Source organism: Hyla sarda, chromosome 4 (assembly GCF_029499605.1).
Source record: "Hyla sarda isolate aHylSar1 chromosome 4, aHylSar1.hap1, whole genome shotgun sequence".
Classification (NCBI taxonomy): domain Eukaryota; kingdom Metazoa; phylum Chordata; class Amphibia; order Anura; family Hylidae; genus Hyla; species Hyla sarda.
Window position 1 is genome coordinate 95,695,120 of NC_079192.1, and position 26,607 is coordinate 95,721,726.

At 41.8% G+C, this 26,607-nt stretch overlaps 1 protein-coding gene across 5 annotated transcripts in view; it reads right to left on the bottom strand.

The window, feature by feature from the left end:
- MAP2K5 (mitogen-activated protein kinase kinase 5) overlaps positions 1-26,607 on the bottom strand; it is a 178,019-nt gene that overhangs the window by 16,801 nt on the left and 134,611 nt on the right. For all 5 annotated transcript variants that reach the window (XM_056571648.1, XM_056571650.1, XM_056571651.1 and 2 more), the window contains 3 exons: positions 14,140-14,169; positions 2,760-2,786; positions 2,354-2,386 (listed from right to left, as the gene is read on the bottom strand). In XM_056571648.1, the coding sequence (XP_056427623.1) occupies positions 2,354-2,386; positions 2,760-2,786; positions 14,140-14,169 (90 nt within the window). The remainder of the gene's footprint in view (positions 1-2,353; positions 2,387-2,759; positions 2,787-14,139; positions 14,170-26,607) is intronic.

The following is a 26,607-nucleotide window of genomic DNA, read 5'->3' on the forward strand; positions in this document are numbered from 1 at the left end:
ATAATTGGACAGATCTACATGAAAAAATTCTGACACTTGTGAAATCATCAAGTGCCTAGGACAACAGGAACTGTTTAGTCCTCTTTGTGATGCCTACGGCCAATTCATGTGTCATAAGGACACAGCAATGCATCCAGGGTAGATCAGAACTATAATTAGGTGCATGCAAAAGAATTTACCACTCTACAAATTAAAGGCAAGTTCCCTTTGGCTGAAAATGATGAATTCGCTAAAAAAACACATAATATTGATGTATTCTGGTTGCACCATTAACAGAATACATACAATGATCATGCAATTGGCACAAAACTAGCTGCAACAAAAAGGACATAATAATGTGAAAATCATCGTAACTACACTGGCCATAGTCACATGTTTTTTTCATTTTGCTATTTATATTCTAAAATAATCCTGAAACCTTGCCGTTTCCTTTTTGACCACCTGGCTAATTAATAAGGTGATACTTCCTGTTCTGTAGAGATCGTTTCCCAGCAGTGTCCTATTTTTCATCACAAACAGGATTACTGTGGAAGGGGATACCAGTAGATAGATAACACAAAATCTACCACCATTCACAATAACTGAAGCTCAGAGGTCAGCCTCCCCCTCCATGTGAAATGACCTCTATACAGGTAGCAGAGCATGTTCAGAAACCTCTCCCATTCATGGTATTAGGTTTTTGGCCAGACTATTGTGTCTATGTGACTTGCCACAGCATATCTTATTGCTGATAAAAAGAAGTTTAGGCAAGATGGGTCCCCTAAATAATAATGTACTAAAAATGAAAAAAAATTACATATATATTTTTTATTATCTGTCTCTAGATAGTAAAAAAAAATCCTAGTTGATACATTCCCTTTAAACTGTCAGAATCTTGAGATTCTGGCACATTTTAGCTGTAAGGTGTTGTATCTAAAGCCACGCCACTTTTACAGAGTCAACACCTCTTTTGTCAAAAACGATAAAAAAAAATGTCTAAAAAAGGGTCTAAAACTCATAATACATTTAGTGCAAAACAGTCATGTCATTTTTATTATGAAAATTATGCCAGAACTCTGGTGCATTTGCAATAAAAAATCTGCCCACTTATAGACCTTCTCATTGACCACCAGTTGGGAAAAGTGTAAAAATTGCAGTGCAAAAAAAACTAGCAGACCAGATACATTCCCAAAAAGGGAGCAACGCCTTTGCTTAATCAGTTGGCAATTGTGGTGATTCTTTTTGTAGAAAAAAATGCTAAGATTCCAGTGACAGCTGAATTTATACAACGCCCGCGGAAGCATATAAAACCTTTCAGAGGTTGTAAAAACAGCTCACCCCACACTGCACTTGTTACAGTCACCTCAGGCATGTGCCTATATGTTAGAGGTGACCATTCATGGCTTTGTAACATAACACAGTATCGAGCATATGCCAATCACTAGGGTGGCATCACACTGGCATCTGATTGCTAACCATATAGATAATTACTGTGGCCCAATTATCAGGGAAACAAGTGCTGTAATTACAAGAGGGACAATTAGTGGGAGCCCTGATTAAGGGTTTCCATTCCATATTAACAGAACATGGTTCATCCAGCACAGTCAGAAAACAATACAACCCACAATCTGCTCCTGCACAAATTAAATGCACAACACACCAGACTTGTGGGCCAATTCCAGTCCACAATAAACGAAACATATGGGCTAAGAAATCTGAGCAATGTTTAGTAGACAGGGGCCAATATGGCCAGTACGTTGTGCTGGATGCTAATAACCCTGGGATATGCTAACCTTTATCTACCTCATTTACATTGCTTAGAGAGCAATGAGAGTTTATGTAACCAACAGGTCCTAGAGCGGTGAATCGAGATGACCATCAACAGCCACCGAGCTGGGTGCCAATATCCATAACAAAGAGATTGACAATATATAAAATATATATACATACGTAAATATATAAAATATATATTTACATAAACATACATATCTATGCACTGCTGCACCAATACATAAGAGCGACAGCTCCAAATCCTTATACGCATCCTCTACTATGCTCCATTCAATTATGCTACCTCCACATGGAGATTCTTCTCCTCTATATAATTCCAGCAGGCAGGGCTGAGCCCCGATTAATATTCTCTAGCCCTGTCCACGGGACCTGGTAAAACAGATAGGATCAGTCTGCAGGGGGCTCTCATAGAGATAGGAGTGGGGGGGAACCATAGGCCAAGCCATGTTAAACAGCTCCAAGCCTTGCCAATGAACTCTCTCAGAGGGTGTCGTCCATTGTGCTTCATTAGGAAACAAAATATAAGCTTTCCACTCCATTAGGAATGACTTTAGGAGCGAAAGCACATAAGTCTGAGACTCACCTCATCAACAATGCATTGCAATATCTGGAACGGCTGCGGAGAGAGAGAGACAAGTATTAACCTATATGCAATATCTCTACAGTATAGTCATAAGAGACACGGGAAAAAAACACCATTAATGCAATAAAAATAGCAAGATTAATCAACAGCAGAGAGCTCTTATAAAAACATTGATGCCGGAGCATTGCTATTATTTCTAATGGTACCTAATCTAATACAGGCAGTTAAATGTTTGCTTTTTCTTCAAAATGCAATTTGCAAAGTTTAAAACAAGGCAGTGGAGCATGCAGGAAGAATCAGCCATCAGGAAAAAAAAAAGAGAAAAGTGATTTTTTTTACAATCCCCCCCCCCCCCTTTCAGATTTCCCTACAGCCGCCCCACCCTGCCTGGACTCAAAGCACTCACCATTAAAGAGCCATGGTTTTTCTGGATCTGGGGAGGTAAAGAGATGAAAAATATTACATAAAAAACATAATAAATTTAAACGTACACAAAAGAGGAAAAGAATAAAAAAGCGAGAGCAGAGGGGAAAAAGGCAATATGTAATTAGCATGTCATAATCAAAACATCTCACTAGGACACATTATGATCACTGGGAGAAAATGATTGTCTTGCTGGTGGCAATTTGTGGGCATGTGTTAACACAATTTACATAATGAAAATACACAAGTGTTAATAGCTCTTCTCTCATTTATGGGTGAAAGTCGGCAGAATGCTAATTTACCACAAACACTTTTTAGTATCCTCCAGGTTATATTAGAAGAGAGAGGGAAAAAAAAGAAAAGAAAAAAAACCATAATCCATTTCAGAGACAGAGCCGTTTCCGCTCCGTGTATAAATAATGTTTTATGCGGCTCCATCGTGAGCGCAGAGCTTAATGTGGCAATCATCGCTAATGTGAGGAAACTCGCTCTTTTTAAATTAAAAAACGATTTATTTAAAATTGAAATTAAATCATCGTCAGAAATTAGAATTTCTGGCTGCCTGCCAGGGCTGGCCTGGCGTGTCACCCCTGCCTAATTTCTGGCTGGGAGACACAAACTTTAATTATATCTATGTAATGGGACAGGGAGCTGGTGTGTGGGGAGACGGGCCGGAGCTGCCAGGGAAGACCGCTTGGTGCACTGATCACAAGTAGAAGAGAGAGATGTCCGGTGGGTGGTGATGAGGAACTTTAGAAGCGTGAAATATGGTGGAAGGGTCGTCCCAGGTAACCAATGAAATCTGCATAATCTGCAAAAGCTAAAATATGATTGGGAGATCTGGGCACAACTAAGACATTCAGTTTAAAGGGACTTTTTTCATTGATGGTCTATCTGATAGGTGGGGTCCGACACTTGGCACTGCCAGCATACCCAGTGAATGGAGCCAGAAACAAACAGCTTTACACGTTGTATAGTGGCTGTGCTGGGTAACTGAACATCAACTCCCATTAAAGTGATTGGAAGCTGAACTGCGGTATTTCAGCACAACCACTACACTATGTATGGAGCGGTCTGCTTCTGTCACTGTTCACCAGGTATGCCAGCATTACAGCTCTGGAAAACAGCTGATTGATAGGGGCGCCGGGAATTGGACCTCACCGATGTTGATCTATCATGAGGATGTCTCTTTTTGTGGAGACAGCCAAGCTTGTATGTGTTAGACAATGGCTCTCTGGGGGAAAAATATGCAAACAGCTAGAACAAATGAAGCTGGCTCTCTTGTATCACCTATTGGAAGTAGACTTGACCCATAAAAGAGCCTTGAGACATGACTGGGAATTCTAAACTAGGCCAGAATATCCTCCAAAAGGAATAGTTACTTATCTGTAGACAGCTGTTTTGGGGTTGTTCTCCCTTGTCAGCACAGAGGGCTAAGGCTTTGTTCACATCTGCATCGGAAGCTACAACCAGGGCCTCTGCCGCAAAATCCACTTAAATAACCGGACAAAAAAATGTGGCATGCTGTATTTTTTGTCTGGTTCTAATTCAGAGAAATGACTAAAACCTGACAAGCCCTATTTAAGTCAATAGGATCTATCAGGCTCTGTCGGTGTACGCTATGGGGGAGATTCATCAAGACCTATGCTGAGGATAAGCTGACCAGTTGCCCATAACAACCAATCAGATCGCTTCTTTTACTTTGCAGAGGTCTATTATAAAATAGAAAAGAAGCGATCTGATTGGTTGCTATGGGCAACTGGTCAACTTTTTCTCTACACAGGTTTTGATGAATCTCTTATGTGTCCGACTGACTGTGTACGGAACTTCGGAGGTTGTTAACTTGTACTTATCTCTAGGTTTGTGTATAGGATTTTGGTCACAGCCATTTGGAAAAACTTTCCCTACAGAGCTGGACCACAGATAAAGTAGACTTCTTGCTAAAAAGTTAGATCACCATAAATCTTCATAGGTTACAACATACTCTTTCTACCAAGGAGCTATTTTTTTACTTTTTTCATCGCTGAATGTTCAGTGGATGAATAAAGATGTAGCCATATCTCTAACCCCATTTCCATGTCACAGTCTCTTTTCATCTTTTGATCTTTCTTCTTCCCACTGAGCTCTCTTATCCGTCTCTTCTATCTTGTTCATCAGATAATCTTCCATTCTCCCCCCTGACACAATGCACGCCAGCATTTTATTCAAATAATTCTTAAAAACAGCTTAAAAAGCCGTTTGGAATAACAGAGAGCATCTCCATCAATCAGTGTGGGGGAGGGCGAGGATTTCCGCTGGTAAGTGTATAAACAGCAGATCAGCTCTTCAGAAGCAGTCATAAAAAACTCCATTAACTTCTGACAAAGAATGCAAATTAATCACAACATGGGGCAGGGTTGAAATTAGTGTGTGTTCTGATCAGAGGCTATGCCTTGAGAAACCTCCCCAAAACCCCTGCCAGGGTGAAAGCGTACCCTTGAGGAACCCTGGAGAACATTTTGAGAAAACCCATATTAAACCCATGTTAGGCCTCTGGGACCAATTCACAATCCTGCAATGAAAGACCAGCCATGTTCTCCAGAAAGAACATCAACAATCTTCAGAGTAAATGGACCAAAAATTATGAGTACGTCTAGGACAAAAATGGTCTTCATGCTAATTCTTGACGAGACCGCATGTAAAATTTACGGTGTAGTTCACCGACACAAACTGCTAAGGCTGGGTTAAAAATAAAAAATGTATATATATGTATATATATATATATGTATATATATATCTATAAAATCACTTGCTGCTAGGTGCTGCCGTTCGATGCTCAGTAAGTCCCGATTAATCCTTGTCCCATTCTCAAAAGAAGGAAATAATTGCTCAGCCAGTGATTCTCTGAGGTGGGTCACTGCACATTTTCTGCGGGTCAAGTAAGGATCAGCCGGACCCCTTAAAGGAGTACTCTGGTGGCTTAAATCGAAACTCCAGTGATGCAGGACTTTCGCCAAATCCCTATCCTAATTGCTGTAGTCTAGGGCAAAGGCTTTAGGATAGCCCTTTCCAAGCTACCAAAACCAAAAATGACTTTTGTAAAACCAGAATAATTAAACAATATCCTAACAAGTGACCATTGATAATATTCTGACAATGGTTCACAAGCAGCAAATGTACAGTCATTTTGTGGTTTTGGAAACAAGAAAAATGTGTAAGCATCTGAAAGAGTGTAGGACAACTAGGCCAAAGCATCTCCAAATTGTAGGATTTGTGGGATGCTCCCAATATGCAGGAAGTACCTATGAGAAGTGGGTCAGGGAACAACAGCCAGTGAACCATTAAAGGGGTACTCCCCTGAAAAACATTTTTTTTAAATCAACTGGTGCCAGAAAGTTAAAAAGATTTGTAAATTACTTTTATTAAAAAATCTTAATCCTTCCAGTACTTATCAACTGCTGTTATGATCCATAGGAATTTCTTTTCTTTTTGAATTTCCTTTCTGCCTGACCACAGTGCTCTCTGCTGACATCTCTGTCCATTTTAGGAACTGTCCAGAGCGGGATAGGTTTGCTATGGGGATTTGCTCCTACTCTATACAGTTCCTAAAATGGACAGAGGTGTCAGTAGAGAGCACTTTGGTCAGACAGAAAGGAAATTCAAAAAGAAAAGATCATAACAGCAGATGATAAATACTGGAAGGATTACGATTTTTTAATAGAAATAATTTACAAATCTGTTTAACTTTCTGGCACCAGTTGATTTAAAATAATAATGTTTTCCAGTGGAGTACCCCTTTAACAGGGTCATGGGTGCCTAATGATGCATGGGGGTGGACTAAAGGCTAGTCTTTCTGGTCCAAGCTCAAAGTAGAGTTACTGTAGCAAACAAGTTAAAGCTGGCTATGCTAGAAAGGTATCAGGACACCCCCATTCTCAAAGAGCCTACGGAAGACACATGAGCATAGAACTGGACCATGGAGCAATGAAAGTAGATTTCCTGGTCTGATTAATGACATTTTCCTTTATATTATGTGAATGACTGTGTTTCTTACCTAGAGAATAGATGGCACCAGGATGCAAAACAGGAACAAACAGACAGAGGCGGTGTGATGCCTTGAGCAATGTTGCTGGGAAACCTTGAGTCCTGGTATTCATTTGGATGTTACTTTGACATTCCCCACCTACCTTAAAGGGGTATTCCGGGAAAAAGCATTTTATCCCCTATCCAAAGGATAGGGCATAAGAGGTCTGATCGCTGGGGGCCTCCGCGATCTCCCTGCAGCACCCGCATTCTATGCGGGAGCTGAGTCTCCAGTTTCGGAAACCTCCGGGTTTCCGGGACTGGGGATATGACGTCACGCCACGCTCCCTCCATTCATGTCTATGGGAGGGGTCGTGATGGCCGGAGGTTTCCGAAACTGGAGACGCAGCAATCACATAGAATGCGGGTACTGCAGGGAGATCGCGGGGGGTCCCGGCGGTGGGCCCCCCGCCATCAGACATCTTATCCCCTATCCTTTGGATAGGGGATAAAATGTTTTTGCCCAGAATACCCCTTTAACATTGATGCAGAAGTGCTTTTCATGCTGGGGAGCACATAATCAGTGTCTTATAAGCAACAGAACAGTAAAGATGTTTCTCAGTAGCAGTCCTGTGTTGTGTATGAAGACCGTAATTTACAAAACTTCCTTCACACTTAGCGTGACACCAGCAGTGTACAACACTACTGCATTGCTTGCACTGTTCACGACCAAAACAAGCGGTCACATTGCTTAGCTGAACACTTCTACATGTTCGTTTTAGCATTTGGTGGGGGTTTCAGCTCCCGAACTCCCACCGATGAAAACCAATTAATTTGATAAGGTTCCACAAATATTTAAATGGGCAGATGCCCTTTTAATTTTGGTGTTTTTTAAAGCAAGGTAGAGATAGAAAAGCGTACAGAAAAAGGGGCAGAAATTAAAGGGGTTATCCAGGAAAAAAATTTTTTTTCTATATCAACTGGCTCCAGAAAGTTAAACAGATTTGTAAATTACTTCTATTAAAAAATCTTAATCCTTTCATTACTTATGAGCTTCTGAAGTTAAGGTTTTTCTTTTCTGTCTAAGTACTGAAAGGATTAAGATTTTTTTTATAGAAGTAATTTAAAAATCTGTTTAACTTTCTGGAGCCAGTTGATATATAAAATTTTTTTTTTCCTGGAATACCCCTTTAAAGGTGATGGAGTGTTTAATGCCTGCATCCTTATTGTGAGTCTAAAAGGTTCAACAGTCTACAACAGTGTTTCCCAACCAGGGTGCCTAAATCAGATAAATAAAACATTGTATTTGTAGCATGATAGATGTGTAGTGTTAACAGTATCCATCTATTTTATGAGTGATATGCAACATGTGTCTAATGTATAAGTGCCATGTGTGTGTTATGTGTTTAGTATGTTAGATGTGGTGTGTGTCCAGTGTGTGGTGGCAGGTGTGGTATCTGTCCAAAGTGTTTTCTAGGCTTTGGCGTGTGTAGTGGTGACATGTAACTGGAATTTGGACACAAGCCATATGCACAAAAAAGTTCTTCACAATTGTGGCGTAGTGTGTTAGTAACAGCTTCAATGTGAACAACTGTGTGCAGCATGTGTCCGCTGAGATAGCACCCTAAACTTACGAACTTCCTGTGGGTACGGTGTGTATCCACTGTGTAAGTGACGTTAGAAGCATGTGCACATACATCGTTGGTATAAACAAGAGCAATGTTTACCATTTTTGGGATTTAATGGAAAGGGCCCAGGTAGACTGACAATGTTCTGGTAAATAGATGAAGTCCCTTAATGTTTGGGTGATATGCTTTAAAGTAGTTATCCAGGAAAAAACTTTTTTTTATATATCAACTGGCTCCAGAAGTTTAAACAGATTTGTAAATTACTTCTATTAAAAAATCTTAATCCTTTCAGTACTTATGAGCTTCTGAAGTTGAGTTGTTCTTTTCTGTCTAAGTGCTCTCTGATGACACGTGTCTCGGGAACCGCCCAGTTTAGAAGAGGTTTTCTATGGGGATTTTCTTCTAAACTGGGCGGTTCTCGAGACACGTGTCATCAGAGAGCACTTAGACAGAAAAGAACAACTCAACTTCAGCAGCTCATAAGTACTGAAAGGATTAAGATTTTTTAATAGAAGTAATTTACAGATCTGTTTAACTTTCTGGAGCCAGTTGATATATATAAAAAAGTTTTTTCCTGGATAACCCCTTTAAGGACAGCTTTCTGGTGTTAAAAGTTTTTCATTTCGGGTACATTTATTAAAGCAATGCTTTTAAAATCTTTAATCTGTTCAGTAAAACTAGCAGTAAAACACAGTCTGTTACAGAGGTATTGCCCAGTAAAGGTGCATATTTACTGCGTATCAAATTTTTATCAGAAATTTTAAGAATCAGATTTCTTTAAATGGTCATCCTGCCAAAAGCAAGCCCTGGCAACATCAAAACAAAGGTGGGGCATAGAATTAGACAAGATAATAAAAATAACTGCTATGATGGCCTCATGTGGTAAGTAATCAGACAGATATAGGGCCTGTGTTTTATTAGCTTGGAAAACCTCTTTAAAGGGGTACTCCGCTGCTCAGCATTTTTAACAAACTCGCCCCCCTCCCATAGAATTTCATTGAGGGGGCAGGGGCGTGAAATCTTGAGGGGACGGGGCTATGATGTCTCGAGCTCCCGGCGCCAGCTCCAGTGTTCGGAACAGTTTGTTCCAATCGCTGAGCAGCGGAGTACCCCTTTAAGTATAACATTTAGAAGGGCATTATATATCCGCGTGGAAAAAAGGAAGTAAAACAGTGCACATTATATTTAAATCTTAACCCTAACTAAACAGCCAATTTGCATTTGGGGCTTATAAAATCTTTACCAAAAAGTGCTCATCATCCCCCCTCCCAATTCCAGAGTAGCTTAGGAACAATGCATGTTCTCCTTGAGTGGAAAATGCTGTGTTCCAAATTTAATATTACACAATGAACCCCACTTCCTTGGTGTAAACGCATGCCAGTGACCAGTTCGCAAAAGACTGAAGAAAAAGGTCTGGCTTTTTACCCAGAATTTATCTGCGTCTTTTGTTTACATATAAACTTGCAGAAAGTAAGAAGAAATCGATCACTGCACTCACCACTGTGAACGTATTACGGCTTCTTTATTCCAATCTTAAAAATGCAAAGCGGTGAAACATGGATCTGCGGGGAGCGAGAGACGCCGCTCTCAGGTGCGGGAGGCGTACCACAAGACGACTAGCTTCACGTCATGAATGACGCTTCTTCTGACCGGAAGAAGAGTCATCCATGGCGTGAAACTAGTCGTCTTGTGGTACGCCTCCCGCACCTGAGAGCGGCGCGTCATCCATGGCGTGAAACTAGTCGTCTTGTGGTACGCCTCCCGCACCTGAGAGCGGCGCGTCATCCATGACGTAAAACTAGTCGTCTTGTGGTACGCCTCCCGCACCTGAGAGCGGCGCGTCATCCATGACGTGAAACTAGTCGTCTTGTGGTACGCCTCCCGCACCTGAGAGCGGCGTCTCTCGCTCCCCGCAGATCCATGTTTCACCGCTTTGCATTTTTAAGATTGGAATAAAGAAGCTGTTATACGTTCACAGTGGTGAGTGCAGTGATCGATTTCTTCTTACTTTCGGCAAGTTTATTGAATGGACATTTCTTTACACATTCTGATACACTAGCACCGCTACTTACCAGGACTATCGGTTGTTGTATTACATTGTTTCCACAAGCATTACTCTGACAACAGAGTTAGTCAACGATACCGGGGTCACTGCAGTGCCTGATTGCCGTATCTCTACATTGATTGCTTTTGTTTACATATCCTTTAATGCAGTGGTCTTCAACCTGCGGACCTCCAGATGTTTCAAAACTACAACTCCCAGCATGCCCGGACAGCTGGAGGTCCGCAGGTTGAAGACCACTGCTTTAATGCAATGAATTCCCAGCGTCATTGGAAAGAACTTTTGACTGCAGTAAATCAGATCACTTTTTTGGCCTCCCCTTTATCATTTGCCTTCATCTCTTAGGCCCGTAAGATGATTTCATCACTTGAAAACTCAAACTTATATATGCTGCTGCCACAGTCGGAGCATAGCTGTTCCTGATGCCTGAATAAACTTACAATCAGTGTTTGGAAACCGAGAGGCGCACAATAAATACACTTTACGGGAGGCTTGTAGATGCATCCAATTTGTTATTTGTACTCTGCCACTGAGGGCGCCTGGCACACTCGGGCATCGGGAACCTGATCTCACAGCTCTGGCCTGAGGACGTGCAGCAGAATCTCATTCAGCCTGCAGGTGAAAGCTCTGTTACTCCATATGGAGTCAGGAAAATTAACAGCGCAGAGAAGACTGAGGCAGCAGCAGGGGGCAGGTGGAAAGAGGAGGGGGCACCATTCTTTTTTGAAAAGGGGATAGCGAGAAAAAAATGAAAAAGAAAAATGAAATTTGGAGATGAAAGGATGGAAGTAATGAATTAATGGGGTGTGAAAACACAGGCAGCTCGCTTGTAACAGACAATATCCACTCACATATCTGATCAGCTCCTCTCTGGGGCATAGTCATTTCGATTTCTACAACTGGAGCCAAAACGTGGCTCTTAGAGAAACACTATTCTTACAGAAACACTTCCTTGATGTTCTTTAAATAACAATAGGCTTCTTATATATGATCTGCGTTCAGTGCGCCCTGTGTCTGGCCTTTAAACATTCATATTATATGTCTGTACTATGAAACCAGACAATAGAATAGTAAGTAAACTGCATTGAGTTAACACTGATATTTACAGCGCAGACTTATCAAGGTTCATTTACAAAACTGGATAAAACTGCATCCAAGGAACGACGCACACAAAAAGTAATGTAAATGATTGCGAGCACCAGTAATAAATCAGTTAAACTAAATCGTTATGGTGTAATGAAGAAGAAAACTTGGTAGTTGGACTTCATTAGGGAATGGACCCTAAACTGAGCCATTTTTTTTAGTAGTATTAATTCTCAAGGACAACTGATGCACAAAATGATACCAGCTTGCTTTAGTATTGCAATCTGCTTTTCAATCTGTTACATTAGGCTTTAATGGGGGGAACCACATCCACTTGTGTGAAACAGACCAAAAACATTAAAATATTAACATTTTCAATGTGCTTACCTTAACTGCATAGCCATTCTACTCTATGCCCTGAATTCACTGCCGATATGATGTTCCTGTCAACAGCATGTCAAGTAACTGTGGTGGCCAATGTCCACCCATCACACTTGTGCCCCTATTAAAACATTTATTCTGCTGTTTTATGCCTATTTAACCTTTTTATACTTTAGAAACCCATTAAAAAGGGCAAAAAGCACAGGTCTAGTTAAACTGGGCACCATCAGATCCAAAAACTTTTAATATGTTGTTACTTATATAATTAAAGACCATTTGTAATATGGTTGCTTAATTTTTTTTGAAGATACCACCACTAGGGGTCCCCATACTTACTGGGACACTAACCAGTCCTACAGTAGAATCAAGCTTGTCCATGAGTCATGGACAAGAGATCACTGGTGGACAAGCCTGCATGAGCAGACCCACCAATCACTTTCTACCACAAGGGAGGGACACGCCCCTTCTCCATAGAGGATTTCTAACACTGTGAGCTAATGAAAAGATATATTTTTATAATAAATATAGGTAATAGAGGCATTCAAATTAGATATAGATGCTCAAGATTAGGTACAGAGTAAGATTTTACTTTTTTTTGTGGGATCTGACAGGTACGCTTTAAGAAATTCTATGTTTCAGCTATCACTTTGGATTAAACAATGCTTTGTTTTATTGCTTTATTCTCCTAGGACTCTTGTAGGCTATGTCAGTGTATAAGTTAATAAACCCAAATTATGGAGTTTTAGAAGATATTACATCTTCTGATTAACTAACCACACTAAATTAAACCGGAAGAACCTGGTAAGCCATTGCGATCATGTATGATAGAGACCACAGGACAGGGTGACAAACAGAGTAAAAAACAAAGTATGATGCAATGGCGTGTTCTCAGTTGTGGGGATAATGGGCAGGTGAACTTACTTCAATCCCTGATATAAACACTACAGTAATATACAACACCAATTTATAAAAGCTTGGTTCGTAATGTACATGTTCAAGAATAAAGAAGATATCAGAGATAATATTCGGGTTCATAGATGAGGAAACAATATTTACTAAGACAAGGGATATTGTGGAGTTGACACTGACTGCACTATAACAGAAGCAAGGACTTTTATAAAGGTAACACATAAATACATTCTTTTCCAATGCTTGTACTCCAAAGCATTTACAGACCAAAATGTTATTCTAATAATCTTCCAGGGTGAGATCCCTCGATTAGCATTATAATAGTCTGTTAATAGCTGCCTGAAGAGATCTGCCAGTCCCCTCCTATAAATAACCAAGCAGAGCCCGAGGCATGGACCAGACGCTGGTGTCTTCCCTCACCAACAGCCTGTGATTTTCCCAGGGTGTAGGAAATTCAGCCAGCCAAGTGTCCAGCCTTTCATATGGTGCTGCATGAAGGCCAGGGTCAGAAGACTGCCAGATGCAAGTTCACAGACCCCAGTGCAGACATCATTAACTCATTCCTTATCAAAGATATCAAACAAATTGCATACTAAATGTACGGATTTGCCAACCTTCTGAATGTTAAAGTGTGTATGTTGATCAAACTTCTAAATTCATGTAGATCTTTCTAGGCTATGGCTTGAAATTATATTGACTGCAATGTTAAGCAAGGACTTGTGGCACTATTTTAGCTATTATATAACTAGTACATGGCCTATTATCAGTGTACCCTCTTGCAGGCATCATATCTGATTTTCAGTTGTCCCTGAAGTAGCCAATGACGTCTCCTATACACTACACACAAAAAAATCTTTTCCCCCTTTATCTCTAGCACACATCAGAAGCAACAGTAGCATTGAGGACATTATAGAGTAGTACTGAGCAGTGTCAGCTGTACGCACTGGGTGTGAGATATAGCTTCTCTGTGTCTGTCTCACTTTGCAGCAAACATCTCCTACGATTCTCTACGAGCAGCATTTCTCACTGTGTTGATAATCTATGCCATCAGGGCGGACCTCCTTCGGCAATGATTGATAGATCCCCCCCTAAATCCAAAGAGGAAGCCATCTATCAACCCAAGCTGATGGGACAGGGAGAAGCTGCCTTGGACCAGCCTTATGATTCATGCTTCAGATAATATTAAGGTTCTGAAAGGTTCCCTTTAAGCCCGCCCCCCCCCCCCCCTGCTTGTGACATATAACGCCAATGTTTATGGATATATCGTTCTTCATATAGGTGACAAAAATGTATCTTACCTGTGGGTATGGAAATCTCCCAAGTGCTAGCTGCAAAAAAAAAAAAAAAAAAAAAGAAGAAAAAAAAATATATATATTATAGAAACCTCACCTCAAGACACTTCTTCAGAAAGTCAACTTTTTTGGATTATGACAGTTCATTAAAAAAATGGATTTTGCGCTGCTATGCAGCATCTTGAGTAACTTTCAACAAACATAAACTGAACAGTACTCTCTGTGCTTCACAAAAGCATGACAAATAATGCATTGTACTGCACTGAACACAATAGATGACAACTCTCTTCCAACTTTTACGTGCCGAATGTTCATGTGTATGGGGAGAAAAGAGAGATAGATGATAGCTTCACAAATTTTCATCCAACCTCTATTGAAGCTGTATAGTCACCTTTACCATCTGCATTGGGGAGTCAGGAGGCCAAACTGATGGGTTTGACTGGGCTTAATGTGTATGGTCAGCATTACTGTGGCCCTCATTTACTATTGCAAACCCAACATGTTTTGTCGGGTTGTGCGCCAGATTCTGTCGCATTGTGCCAGAAATTCTGTCTGCGCCAGAATCTGTGCCACAAATTCTGTCTGCGCCAGAATGTGCGCCAGAATTGAAAAAAAAACAGACTAACTCGAAAAAAGGGCATGGCCGCCGTGAAAAGGGGGCGTGGTCTCTGAAAAGGGGCGTGTTCCTGACATTTTCACAAAAACCAAAACATATTTACTAAGGTTTCCACAGAAAATGTGGTGGATTTCAGCTAAGGAAAACCAGACAGATCAGAGCATGTGTAAAAAAAGCAAAAAGTAGGGAAAGTGGAAAATGTAGGGAAACCTTAGTAAATACCGTGGAAAATAAATTGTAGGGAATTAAAACCCACAAAGAGACCTACACAACACTCTTAGTAAATGAGGGCCTGTGTGTGTTAATCCCCTCTACATTTGGACTGTGGTCAGTCCAAATAAATAAATAAATAAAATAAAAAAACACTGTAGTTGATTGTACCAAGATTCCTACTGCATTGTTTATTTCTTGCTAACCCTCCTAGTTCCTAAGATTTAGGGATATAACTACGGTATTTGGTTGATTCTTTGTCCTTTTCACTTAATTGTCACATGGGGGGGGGGGCTTTATTGCAAAAAGGGGTGTGACTGCTAGGCTTAGGGGGTGTGAATATGTGAGATTGAGGGTGGATATGATTATGAACCTCCTAATCACACCCCCTGAGCCTAGCCGCCATACCCTATTTTCCTATAAAGTATAGTGAAACCCCTATATTGCGGTAACTGGGAGGAATATTGGAATCAAACTTCTGAGGCTATAAAATTATATAAAAAGGTTTCTATTTTTGATACTCTTTAATGGTAACATTTACACTCCATGTACTTTGTATTTGTGTATACACTGTGGCTGTCTATGTGACAATCTTACGCACATTTTTGTTTGTTGTCTTGTTTTTACTTGGGTGGACCATTTTACAAAACAAGCACGTTTTTTACTTCTATCAACTCTATTTCCTCAATTCTCTTGACCACCTCTATTTCATTATATACTGTAGAGTTTTGTGAGCAGGACCCTTGGTCTGAATTGTTGAATAGTCTGTTACTATGTAATGTCTGACTTTGTATATATTTCCTCTCAATGTGAAAATGCTATTAACGGTTAGGGAAATATAGACATCCTGAAAAAGTTCTTAATCGCTTACATCTTGATTCTTCTTAATTATTAGTTCTTCTAAGTCTTAATGGCTAAAGTATTAGGAAGGAGGGTCTGCAGAGAGCATGGCATCCCCATTCAGACACAGCCTGCGGACATTGCAGGGTATAAAATGTGCTTCAGATTTAATGAAGCTGTTATGGCCTTCTTAATTCTGCCTTTGTGTTTGCGGGAGGGTCACCCAGACAGGAGGGGTAGTTTATTACTGGGCAGAGGGAGCAGGGGAAGAAAGTGATGCGTTCACGAACTGCAGAAGATTTTCTTAATTAACTACTGACTTAAAGGCTGGAAGCTGAACCATCACGGAGCACAATGCTAGATTGGAACCACTTAGGAGGTGACCGAGTTCATCACAAACACATGAGTGTGCTATCCGGAATACACGCCAGATCTTTCGTATAGTTCTGGTCATGTCAGGAAGCCACCATGTTTGTATGCATTCCCTGGTTCTTGGGAAGAAAAGGGTTAATCACAGTACTTTCAGGGCAGGTAACTCATGTGGGTGTCACTCACCAAGCTGCAACAGTTCAGTGAGTGAGCGATTACAGGGGCAGCAGCATAGTAACTGTGAATGAGGCCGAGAGAGCAAGTGAAGGAATTACAAATGAATGTAATCTGATGTGTACAGGCTGCAAATGCACAGTGTGTCTGGGGGTTTAGAACAAAGCATGAACAGAGAGGGGGGCACGGAAGCTCCATGTTTAATGTATAACACTATTAGCTGGCAGCGAGCACAGGCTCTGACCCCTTGCGGAGGGGCATCGGAGCCAGCAACACAGACTGATGGAGGAGACAAAGTACTGACCTATAGCAGGACATGGAGTGTGACTAGTGACAGAACATGGGAGCACTGCAGGTCAGGGCAGGATGTAGGACACAGAGCAGGTGAATGGAGAATGACACTGGGAACAGAATGGCCAGAAAAGGAAAGAAGATTGACGGCGATGAGGACTAGAGGAAGGAAAATGATATAACCCGTATATGTGGCATATACACCAATCTGCCATAACATTACAATTAAAGTGCATACCATAGATTATCTAATGACAATAGCTTCTGACAAGAGTTGCGAAATATTAGGTTGCAAGGCAACAGCAAGTTTAAGTCAGTGTTTCCCAACCAGGGTGCCTCCAGATATTGCAAAACTACAAATCCCAGCATGGATGGACAGTCTTTGGCTGTCCAGGCATGCTGGGAGTTGTAGTTTTGCAACACCTGGAGGCACCCTGGTTGGGAAACACTGGTTTAAGTATTGGAAGCAGGACAAAATGGACAAGCCTAAGGATCTGGGTCACAGCATATCCATAATGGAAGGTTTTATGGGTTATTCTTGGCACGTAGTGGTTAGTACCTACCAAAAGTGATCCAAGGAATGGCAACAGTTGAACCTGAAAACAGGGTCATTACTATCCAAAGCTCATCGATGCCTGTGGGGAGTAAAGGCTAGCCTGTCTGGTCCGTTCCCGTGGAAAGGTGCACGTGTTTCATTTATCTGGGTAAAAGAAGGCACCAGGGTGATCTATGGCAGTTGTCTACAAAATGTGGACATCCAGGTGTTGCAAAACTACCACTACCAGTATGCCTCATGATGGAAGTTGTAGTTTTGCAACATCTGGAGGTCCACAGTTCGGAGACCACTGATCTATGGGAAAAAGGCGTGGTAGAGGCAGTGCAATGCTTTTGGTAATGATCAGGAATTTAGACTTTTTGCTATGTAAAGTGGTTACTAATAACAGAATTTGAGGAACCTGACCAAGACTTCAGTGTGTTGGGGTATTCCGGCACTAAAAAAAAAGATTCATATGATGCCAGGGCTGTTAAACAGCTATACTTACCTAACACAATTTCCTGCAGGTCCTGCAGCACCTTTTTCCTCCACTTCCGGTCCTCTGCTGCTCCTGTCTTCTGTCTGCTTCCAAGATATGAGAGAGAAATGGATGCTGCAGCTGCAGTGAACCAGGGGCAGGTAGGTATAGGTGCTTTTTTTTTATGGCCCAGGCACTATATGAGGTTTTTTTAGTATGCCAGAATACCCTTCCCTTTAAAAGGGATCTGTGGTCACCTCGTAGTTCCAGATACTATAGGACAGTCTATGTTTTGATGGCTTACAATCATTTGGAGGCACACAGGGGAATGTTATGGCTGACCAGTGTATATTTCTTATTTGCACCATACTATCAGGGGTTTTACCCATAAATGAGATTATATACTTTCCTATGGTGAGTGTCAGATATTGAGGGGCAGGATTCTCTCAGTGTGAGGTTAATTGTAAAATAAGAAGCCTGAACTAATAGGTGTAAAACAAAAATAGAGAAAAAAGAAACATAGCCGCACATCCCCAATTTGTAATTTGATCTACTTGCTTCTCAGCATAAATTAAAAAACTATCAGGTTATTAGTATTTATATGATCAAAAAGTAGAAGCCCACTCACAACGTCAAGGTCCCTAACCCAATATTGGCGTAGCACCGCGCGGCGGCCACCGCCACCGCAACACTATGCCCACAGGGGGAGCGACCCAGTGGCCAGGCAGCCCCACTGCTGCCCGACCAAGCCCCTGGCTCCGGGCCACACCACCCCACAGACAAAGCATCACAGTAACAATGATCACCAGAGAGCACCACACCAATGTGAATACCTACTAAGTGCTCCCTGCCAGAGGGCTGGGAGAATGCTAGGAGGAATCCCATGGTGGATGTGCGGCTATGTTTCTCTATTTGTGTTGTACATTTGTAGTCTCTCCCTCCTTCCATGGCCAGCACTCCACTCCACCCATTCGGCCCATGCATTTTCAATAAGCAGGAGACTGCATAAGGGTTTCCTCTTATTATGCCAGCCCTCTGGCAGGGAGCACATGGTAGGTTTCATAGTGTGTGTGTGTGTGTGTGTGTGTGTGGTGCTCTGTGGCGGCCATTGTTTCTGTGATGCTTTGTCTGTGGGGTGGTATGGCCCAGAGCCAGGGCCTTGGTCCGGCAGCAGTGGGGCTGCCTGGCCAATGGGTCATTCCCCAGTGGGCCTGGTGTCTTGGAGGCAGTGTTCGCCGCCCAGTCCTACACCAGTGTTAACTTAAGTTTGGGAACCACTCTGACTAGGTGGCCTTGACGTGGCGAGTGGGCTTGTACTTTTTGATCATAATGTATACCAACAACCTGATAGTTTTTTAAATTATGCTGAGAAGCAAGTAAATCAAAATGTAAGTGGTGGATGTGCGGCTAGGTTTCTCTATTTTTGTTGTACATTTGAACTAATAGGTGCTCTGAGCTCCTTCTAAACAGATTTCTGTGGAGCCGTTTTCTGTGCCTGGAAAGCTCTGTACCAGCTCTGACCTGTCTTGGGCCCGGTTTACACTTTCATTTTTCCTTTACCATTAGATTTGTTGGCCATACAAGTATAATCTTTTACTTGAATTTGTTTTTTCATTAGCTTTGTGTAGCTTTTTGACAGCCATACTAATAAGCCACACTAGTATAGCTGTCAAGGATCATGAAGCAACATAAGAAATCTGTCATATAGACTTTATAAGGAAGCCATGTTGCAGGTGTTACCATCAGTCTCCAAAATGCCTCACATTTTATAAATATGGCAAAAGTTACTTATGCCTTTCAGATGCAGTTCGAAGGAGTACTCCACTGGCCCAGCATCCGGAACATATACCCCCTCCCATAGACTTGCATTGAGGGAGTGTGGCGTGACGTCACAAGGGGTGTGGCTGTGACATCACGACCCCCGCAGCCCGCACCCAACGTTTGGAACAAAATGTTCCGGATGCTCGGCCAGTGGAGTACCCCTTTAAACAAAAGCACATACAACCCACGCCTCTATATACTAAAGACTGCGCAAGAAAGTACAGAGAACAAATACAACTCTAAGACTGCATCTTTTGAATAACCTTTATAACTTGGTAAACCCTTTCGATATTATGTCCGTGCGGAGCATGCCATACCAAGAGTGAACTCTGCGCATCCAAAGCGTACAGTTCTTGTTTAAAAGCCTTGCTCCCCTCTGCCCACCCTGCTGGACTGAGACCATTGCCCGTTCACACTGTAACCTAACAGAGCTGCTATAATTGCCTTATTTATCTTATGGCTCCCACACAAGCTGTGTGTGCATTGGCTGCCTGAGTTTGATGCATGGAAGTCCCAGTCGGGCCTGAGTGAACCTTCGCTTACACTTCACAGACGTCCTGCAGCCCCCTGCTCCATGTCCCTACGCAGCCGCTGGATAAATCATCTCTGAGTTTTACTCCAGCAAAGTTTGTCTGCGGCTGGAGCGCCAGCTTCTGAATGGCTGGAGCACAGGGGCATAACATGCACTAATTACGGAAGTTCTGGTCAGTGAGTGATGGATAGCCCTCCTCAAGGCAGCCACAGCGTTCTCAGCATTGGTGACAGAGGGGATGGGGGGAGATTCTGCAAGCAACTATTAATTCACAGCCAGAGGTGCTGCCAGTTAATTGTGCACCTAAATTGCCCCCAAAATCAACACCTAGTGAGGTCAGCGAGTGTCACAGAGCCCCCTGGCCCCTGAGTGGCTGGCTGCACTTTGCTTAGTATTGTACACCACAAGGATAACATTCAATAGTCTTATTCACTGCCATTTACTTTAATTAAGAGGTAAACATCCTAATTTTACTTGGTACATTAAATACCGAAACCAGCCACTATTTATTGATAAAATATTTAAAGGCTCTGTTCATCATAGCTTCCTTTATTATGTAAATCACAGCGACCAGGCCGGATCCGTTAAAAAGGGACTGTACAGCCTTATAATTGGGTCCGTACATTCTGTCATTTTGGCTGGAGGCTCTCATGTTTGCATAAAAACAACCAAGCAGAAGCATCCAATGCACATGATACATGACAAATGTGTATTTGGCTGGGGGTGGGGTAAAGGAAAAAAAAAAGGGAGGTAATACTTTCCAACCCTGACCACCGCCCCCCCCCCCCCCCCCAAACACTTGCGACAAAGCTTTGACGTGCCTTGTTCAAAGATTGGCTGAGCAGGGGAAAAAACATCATCAGCAGCCAGGAAGAAGCTGAGAGGACCAGACACACTGGCGCAGTAGATCAGGGTAGGTGAGTATTCTTTTTTTTTTACCCCACCTTTGGTCACAAACAAATTTTTTTTTAAATAAATCCTGGGTAAAAATCTTTAAAGAGATTTTCTGTCTATTAGAATTTATCCTTTACGTACTGAAAAGGTAAGTGCAGGGGGTCCAGCTGCTTTCGTAATGGAGCACAGAGCACTGGTGCACACCACAGTGCATTGCTCAGTTATCTCCCGCAGCTCCCATAGACAATTATTGGAGGAGTGGTGCGCATGTGCGATCTACACTCCAATCCGACAGGAGAGTTGGGTCCTATTCTTGAGAAGGGTGCCAGCAGCAGGACCGACCGTGGTTATCGGGCGGAGAGGGGTTATGCCATTGTGAATACAGTGGGTGAGATTTATCAAAACTTGTCCAGAGGAAAAGTTACTGAGTCGCCCATAGCAACCAATCAGATCGCTTCTTTCATTTTTAAAAAGGCCTCTGAAAAATGAAAGAAGTGATCTGATTGGTTGCTATGAGCAACTCAGCATCTTTTCCTCTGGACAGGTTTTGATAAATCTTCCCTTATTATGTTTGCAGTCACGTAAGGCTCCCAGTCTGACCTCTGCTACCTACATCAGCCTGCTGGTTTGACACCTGTGAAGCCGCTATACACTGCACCCAGGCCGCTATCATAAAAAATAAGAATATCTATGTGTAAAGTGTGATATATATATATATATATATATATATATACATACACACACACACACATATATACACACAGTGGTCCCTCAAGTTACAATATTAATTGGTTCCAGGACGACCATTGTATGTTGAGACCATAACTCTATGGAATCCTGGTAATTGGTTCTTCAGCCCCAAAATGTCATCCAAAAATAGGAAAAAGTGAGGATTAAAGAAAAAGTAGATAACTAATACAGATAAAGCAAATCCTTACATATAAAAGTAAGAAAGATCTGCTGGGAGCTGTAATCACTGTCTAGGTCAGTGTTTCCCAGCCAGGGTGCCTCCAGCTGTTGGAAAACTACAACTCCCAGCATGCCCGGACAGCCTACGGCTGTCCAGGCATGCTGGGAGTTGTAGTTTTGCCACAGCTGGAGGGACCCTCTTTGGGAAACACTGGTCTATGTAGACAACAGAAGCTTCTTCAGGGTCCTGTACAGAACACGCAATGTCCTAAAAAATAAAAAGAATTAAAAGTAAAATGGAGCCGCCCTCACTTGATTTCCAAAGGAGCAGCTCACCCTGCACAGGTAAAGAGTACAGAACACGTAATACCTCCCTGTACTGTAGGGGGCGCTACCAGACACCAGTCAGTGCAATGCACTTTAGAACTACAGGGGTTTTACCAGTGAATGCCCATTCTGATTGGTCAGTTCTTCCAGCCATTGACATGTTTCACAGATCTGGACTGTCTGTAGTATTGTGTGTTGAGTCTGGTTTCAAGTCACAATGGTCCAGAAAAGACCATTGTATGTTCAAACTATTGTATATTGAGGCCACTGTAAGTTGAGGGATCACTGTATATACACACATATATATATATAATATTGTATAACTTGTAATAAGTTATATTTTAATACTATATGTTACGGTATTATTGTGGTTATGCAGCTTCTCTCTCTTTTGCCATTTACAATCTTTTTAGGTTGAAAATTTTTTATGGCCCGCAAAAATCTTATCTTAAAAATCTTAAAATCTTGGCAGAAAGAAGGTTTTCTACTCTTGATCATTTTCCTGAATATTTATTTTTTTTGTCATGGAGAGTTTTTATTTAAGTCCACATGATATGAATTAGACATAAGTAATTTTTCTTGATACTTTGTGGTGACCAGTTTTATACCATTTACTAACTGCATAAAAAACATTGTGACATTTATTGTGTGTGCTCATCTACAATAAGGATACAACACGTTTATTCTTATGTCAATATGCTGATGCATAGCCAATGTTTAACTATTTACATACGCAAATGTTGGGGTATAACAGGGCTTACCCTACAGAAAGCATCAACCAGCTTATGCCTCCGACATCCCCACTACCATTGGTCATCATGTGCACATAACTAAGATGGAGATTTAACATTCTTTTCAAATGTATGACAATTTTTTTTTAAACTTACTTTTGCTTACGTGCGACCTATTTATCAAATAGTCACACGACTTTGATAAACCAATCACACGTAAGAAAAACCCGGGAAACCCACTTACAAAAGCATCTTTTTAAAGCAGAAAGGTTTTCCCTTATGTTACTAACCAAAGTTCTTTATCTACCCTTTATAACCAGTAGTGTTGCTATAGAGTGACGGGGAGGAGGGGGGGGCGTACTAGTGCTGGGCGGTATGACCAAAAATGGATATCACTGAATTTTTCCAAATTATGGCGGTTTCACGGTATTTAACGGTATTTTTTTCCCACTCATTCCCAATAATAGAAAGTGCCATGTATGTACCAGCTCATACATAAAGGTCCTGTAACTCACCCATGCTGTATATAAAGGTCTTGTCCTGAACCCCAAGTGCGCTTTCACTCCTTCCCCAGGGGGCTACTATGTAGAGCCCTGCATGGGACTGGTTTTTCAATCCCGCTTCCGGTGACTTTTTTGACCAATCCCGCCCGCTCTCGCTAAAATGTTTGTCCAATCCCACCCGCTCCCGCTAACATAGGAATGTACATATACACTAGAGTGCAATGCTCTGTACATACTCCCCATGTATAGAAAAGTCGCACGTGCTACTTTTTTACGCAAAAAAAAAAATCTACTACGGAGCGTGATAAAGTGTTTACCAATTTTGTAAATACTTTGGTGGCGTATGAACCTAGCCTAAGGGTATGCTCACACAGTGTATATGCTGCAGATTTTATGCTTCATTGATTTCTATAGATTTTTTCAAGTGCAATTGATCATTGCAAAAAATCTCCAATTATATATGCTTCACAGGGGAGATTTATCATTAGGCGTCTATTGTAGACACAGATTTACCCCTTTATACTGCCTGTCCAATTTACAAAAGTTGCGCACATCCTTTAAATAAATTGATACATTTTGCGCAAATATAGAAACGCCCCCCCCCCTCCTCACTCTACTGTGCACCCCTTCTCTACCTCACACTTCACAGAGCTGTGGCATTTTTCCGCTGTACACTGCTCACATAGCTAGAAGTGCTGGAGCAGCAGTGTGTGCTGAACAAAATTTTGCACAATGGTTAAATCATAAATCTTTATTAAAAAAAACACAGAATGTCTGGGTTTAAAAAATATGTAATTTTAAAGTTGCTCCATTTAAAGACCCATTATAAACTTCCGTCAGAAAAGCCTTAAAAACGGATGTTAAACGGGCGTTACAAAATCCCATTAAAGTCTATGGGATTTTCGGATTATCCGTTATGACCCTTTATAGTGTTCATGAATAAGGGATGTTAATTGTGACGGAAGAAAAAACCGCACATGCACTAATTTTTCAAACATGGAACAAAGGAGGATGTCCAGTGCTTGTAGGTGAAAAATATCTGGCAGCTTTATTGGATCATGAGAACACACAGACAGAGGCAGGGAACACCGACGCGTTTCGAATCAAAGATCCTTAGTCATGGCCATGACTAAGGATCTTTGACCCGAAATGCGTTGGTATTTTACTTTAATTTTTTAATTCCTCATCGGGATCCCTGAATGGCTGGTACAAAGGAGCCATTCAGGGCTCCCGGCGGGGTTTTTAAACTTCAGTGCATCCAAGTATATTCATTTTATACCCCCCATATGTATATGTATGATTCCCCCCCTGCCTGCTGCCCAGGGATCTTCTCATCTTCTAGCGCTGTCACAGCAGGGACATGCCATTCCATTCCCTGCTGCTCATCTCCATATCTGACAGAGAGGAGCAGTGGAGAATGGAGGGACCTGTCCCCCCTGTGCTCTGTTATAGCGCTCCATTCTCCGCCGCCGTACCTGACCTGTACCCCCAATGCTGCCCGACATATCCCCGCTGCTTGCCCTTCTCCAAGCGCAATCAGATCGCACAGCGGGGACATGGCAATCTATTCCCCACTGCTAATCTCCATACCTGACGGGGAATATATGAATGAGTCAGCATTGAGGGTACAGGTCAGGTACCAGCGGCAGGGAATGGAGTGCTAGAACAGCGCACAGGGGGGAAAGTTACCTCCATTCTCCACTGCTCCTCTGTCAGATATGGAGAGGAGCAGCAGGGAATGGAATGGCATGTCCCTGCTGTGTGCTATGACGGCGCTAGAAGATGAGAAGATGCCTGGGCAGCAGGCAGGGGGGGAATCAAACATATACACATGGGGGAATAAAATGAATATACTTAAAAGGGGGAATGTGATTATACAGTAAGAAACACTTAAGTTTAAAAACCCCGCCAGGAGCCCTGAATGGCTTATCCGTATCGGATTTAAAAATGAAAGTAAAATACATCCTACATTGCAGGAGAGTGGAGCATGCTGCCCGCTCCCCTGTTTAATAACTTCTAATCGCATTGGGTCTCAGAAGTGAAACACAGTGCGATCAATCCCTCAGCCTCTGTACTACAATCCCCATCATGGAACAGAGTCTGTTCCATGATGGGAGTAGTAGTATAAACACTAATGTAGCCTCCCCAGCCACCGGCAGGCTCCAGCAGCCGGGGAACTACTACTCCCATCATGGAAACAAGTATGTTCCGTGATGGGAGTAGTAGTAGTCCCGGATGTGGGAGTCTGTAGGTAGAGGTGTTAAAATGGCCATACATGACAGATGTTATAACAGGTCTTAACGGATGAATATGCCCATTATTTTGACAGACGTTATTCAGCCGTTAGCAACCATTATTTCATTCATTATTATACATCCGTTATTACACAGAAAACTGATGTTTAATCCCTTAAAGCGTACCCGTCAGATCCAACAAAAAACAACATTTTTTTAAAATATATCACTCAGTACCTAACCATGTATACATCATTTTTATGTGTCTAGCACCTTTATTTTATTTTTTTATTACACTTTTAATTTAGCTCACTAGTCTGAATTCCTCTCAAGGGAAGGGGTGTGGCCTCACTGTGCAGGTCTCCGCCCCCTCCCTCAGTATGCTATCTGCTCACATCTCCTCTAGCGAAACTACAACTCCCAGCTTGTCCTCACTGACAGTAGCGGGACACAAGATGACAGTGGGAGGATATTTCCGCCAGCTGTGAGCCCTGCGCTCACAGCTATCAATCAAGGAAGTGTGTCCATGACATAGGTGATGATGCATGGACAAAGCAGGACTAGTATGTGTCCAAGCAGGTGGGGGGGGGGGGCAGTTGTTTGACTGGCTTTTTCAGTATGAAATACTGAAAATTTTCTGATGAAAATTGGTTTTGCATGCTTTACAACATATCAAAAGTTTTTGTATCTGACCGTGCCCATTTAAGGACTCAGTTTTTTTTTGTTTTTGTACTTTGGTTTTTTCCTACTTACCTTTTAAAAATCATAACCCTTTCAATTTTGCACCTACAATTCCATATTATGGCTTATGTTTTGCGCCACCAATTCTACTTTTCAGTCACAGTCATTTTACCAAAAAGTCTATGGTGAAATGGGAAAAAAATTCATTGTGCAGCAAAATTGAAAAAATAATTCCATTTTGTAACTTTTGGGGGCTTTCGTTTCTACACAGTACATTTTTCGGTAAAAATGACACCTTTTCTTTATTCTGTAGGTCCATACGATTAAAA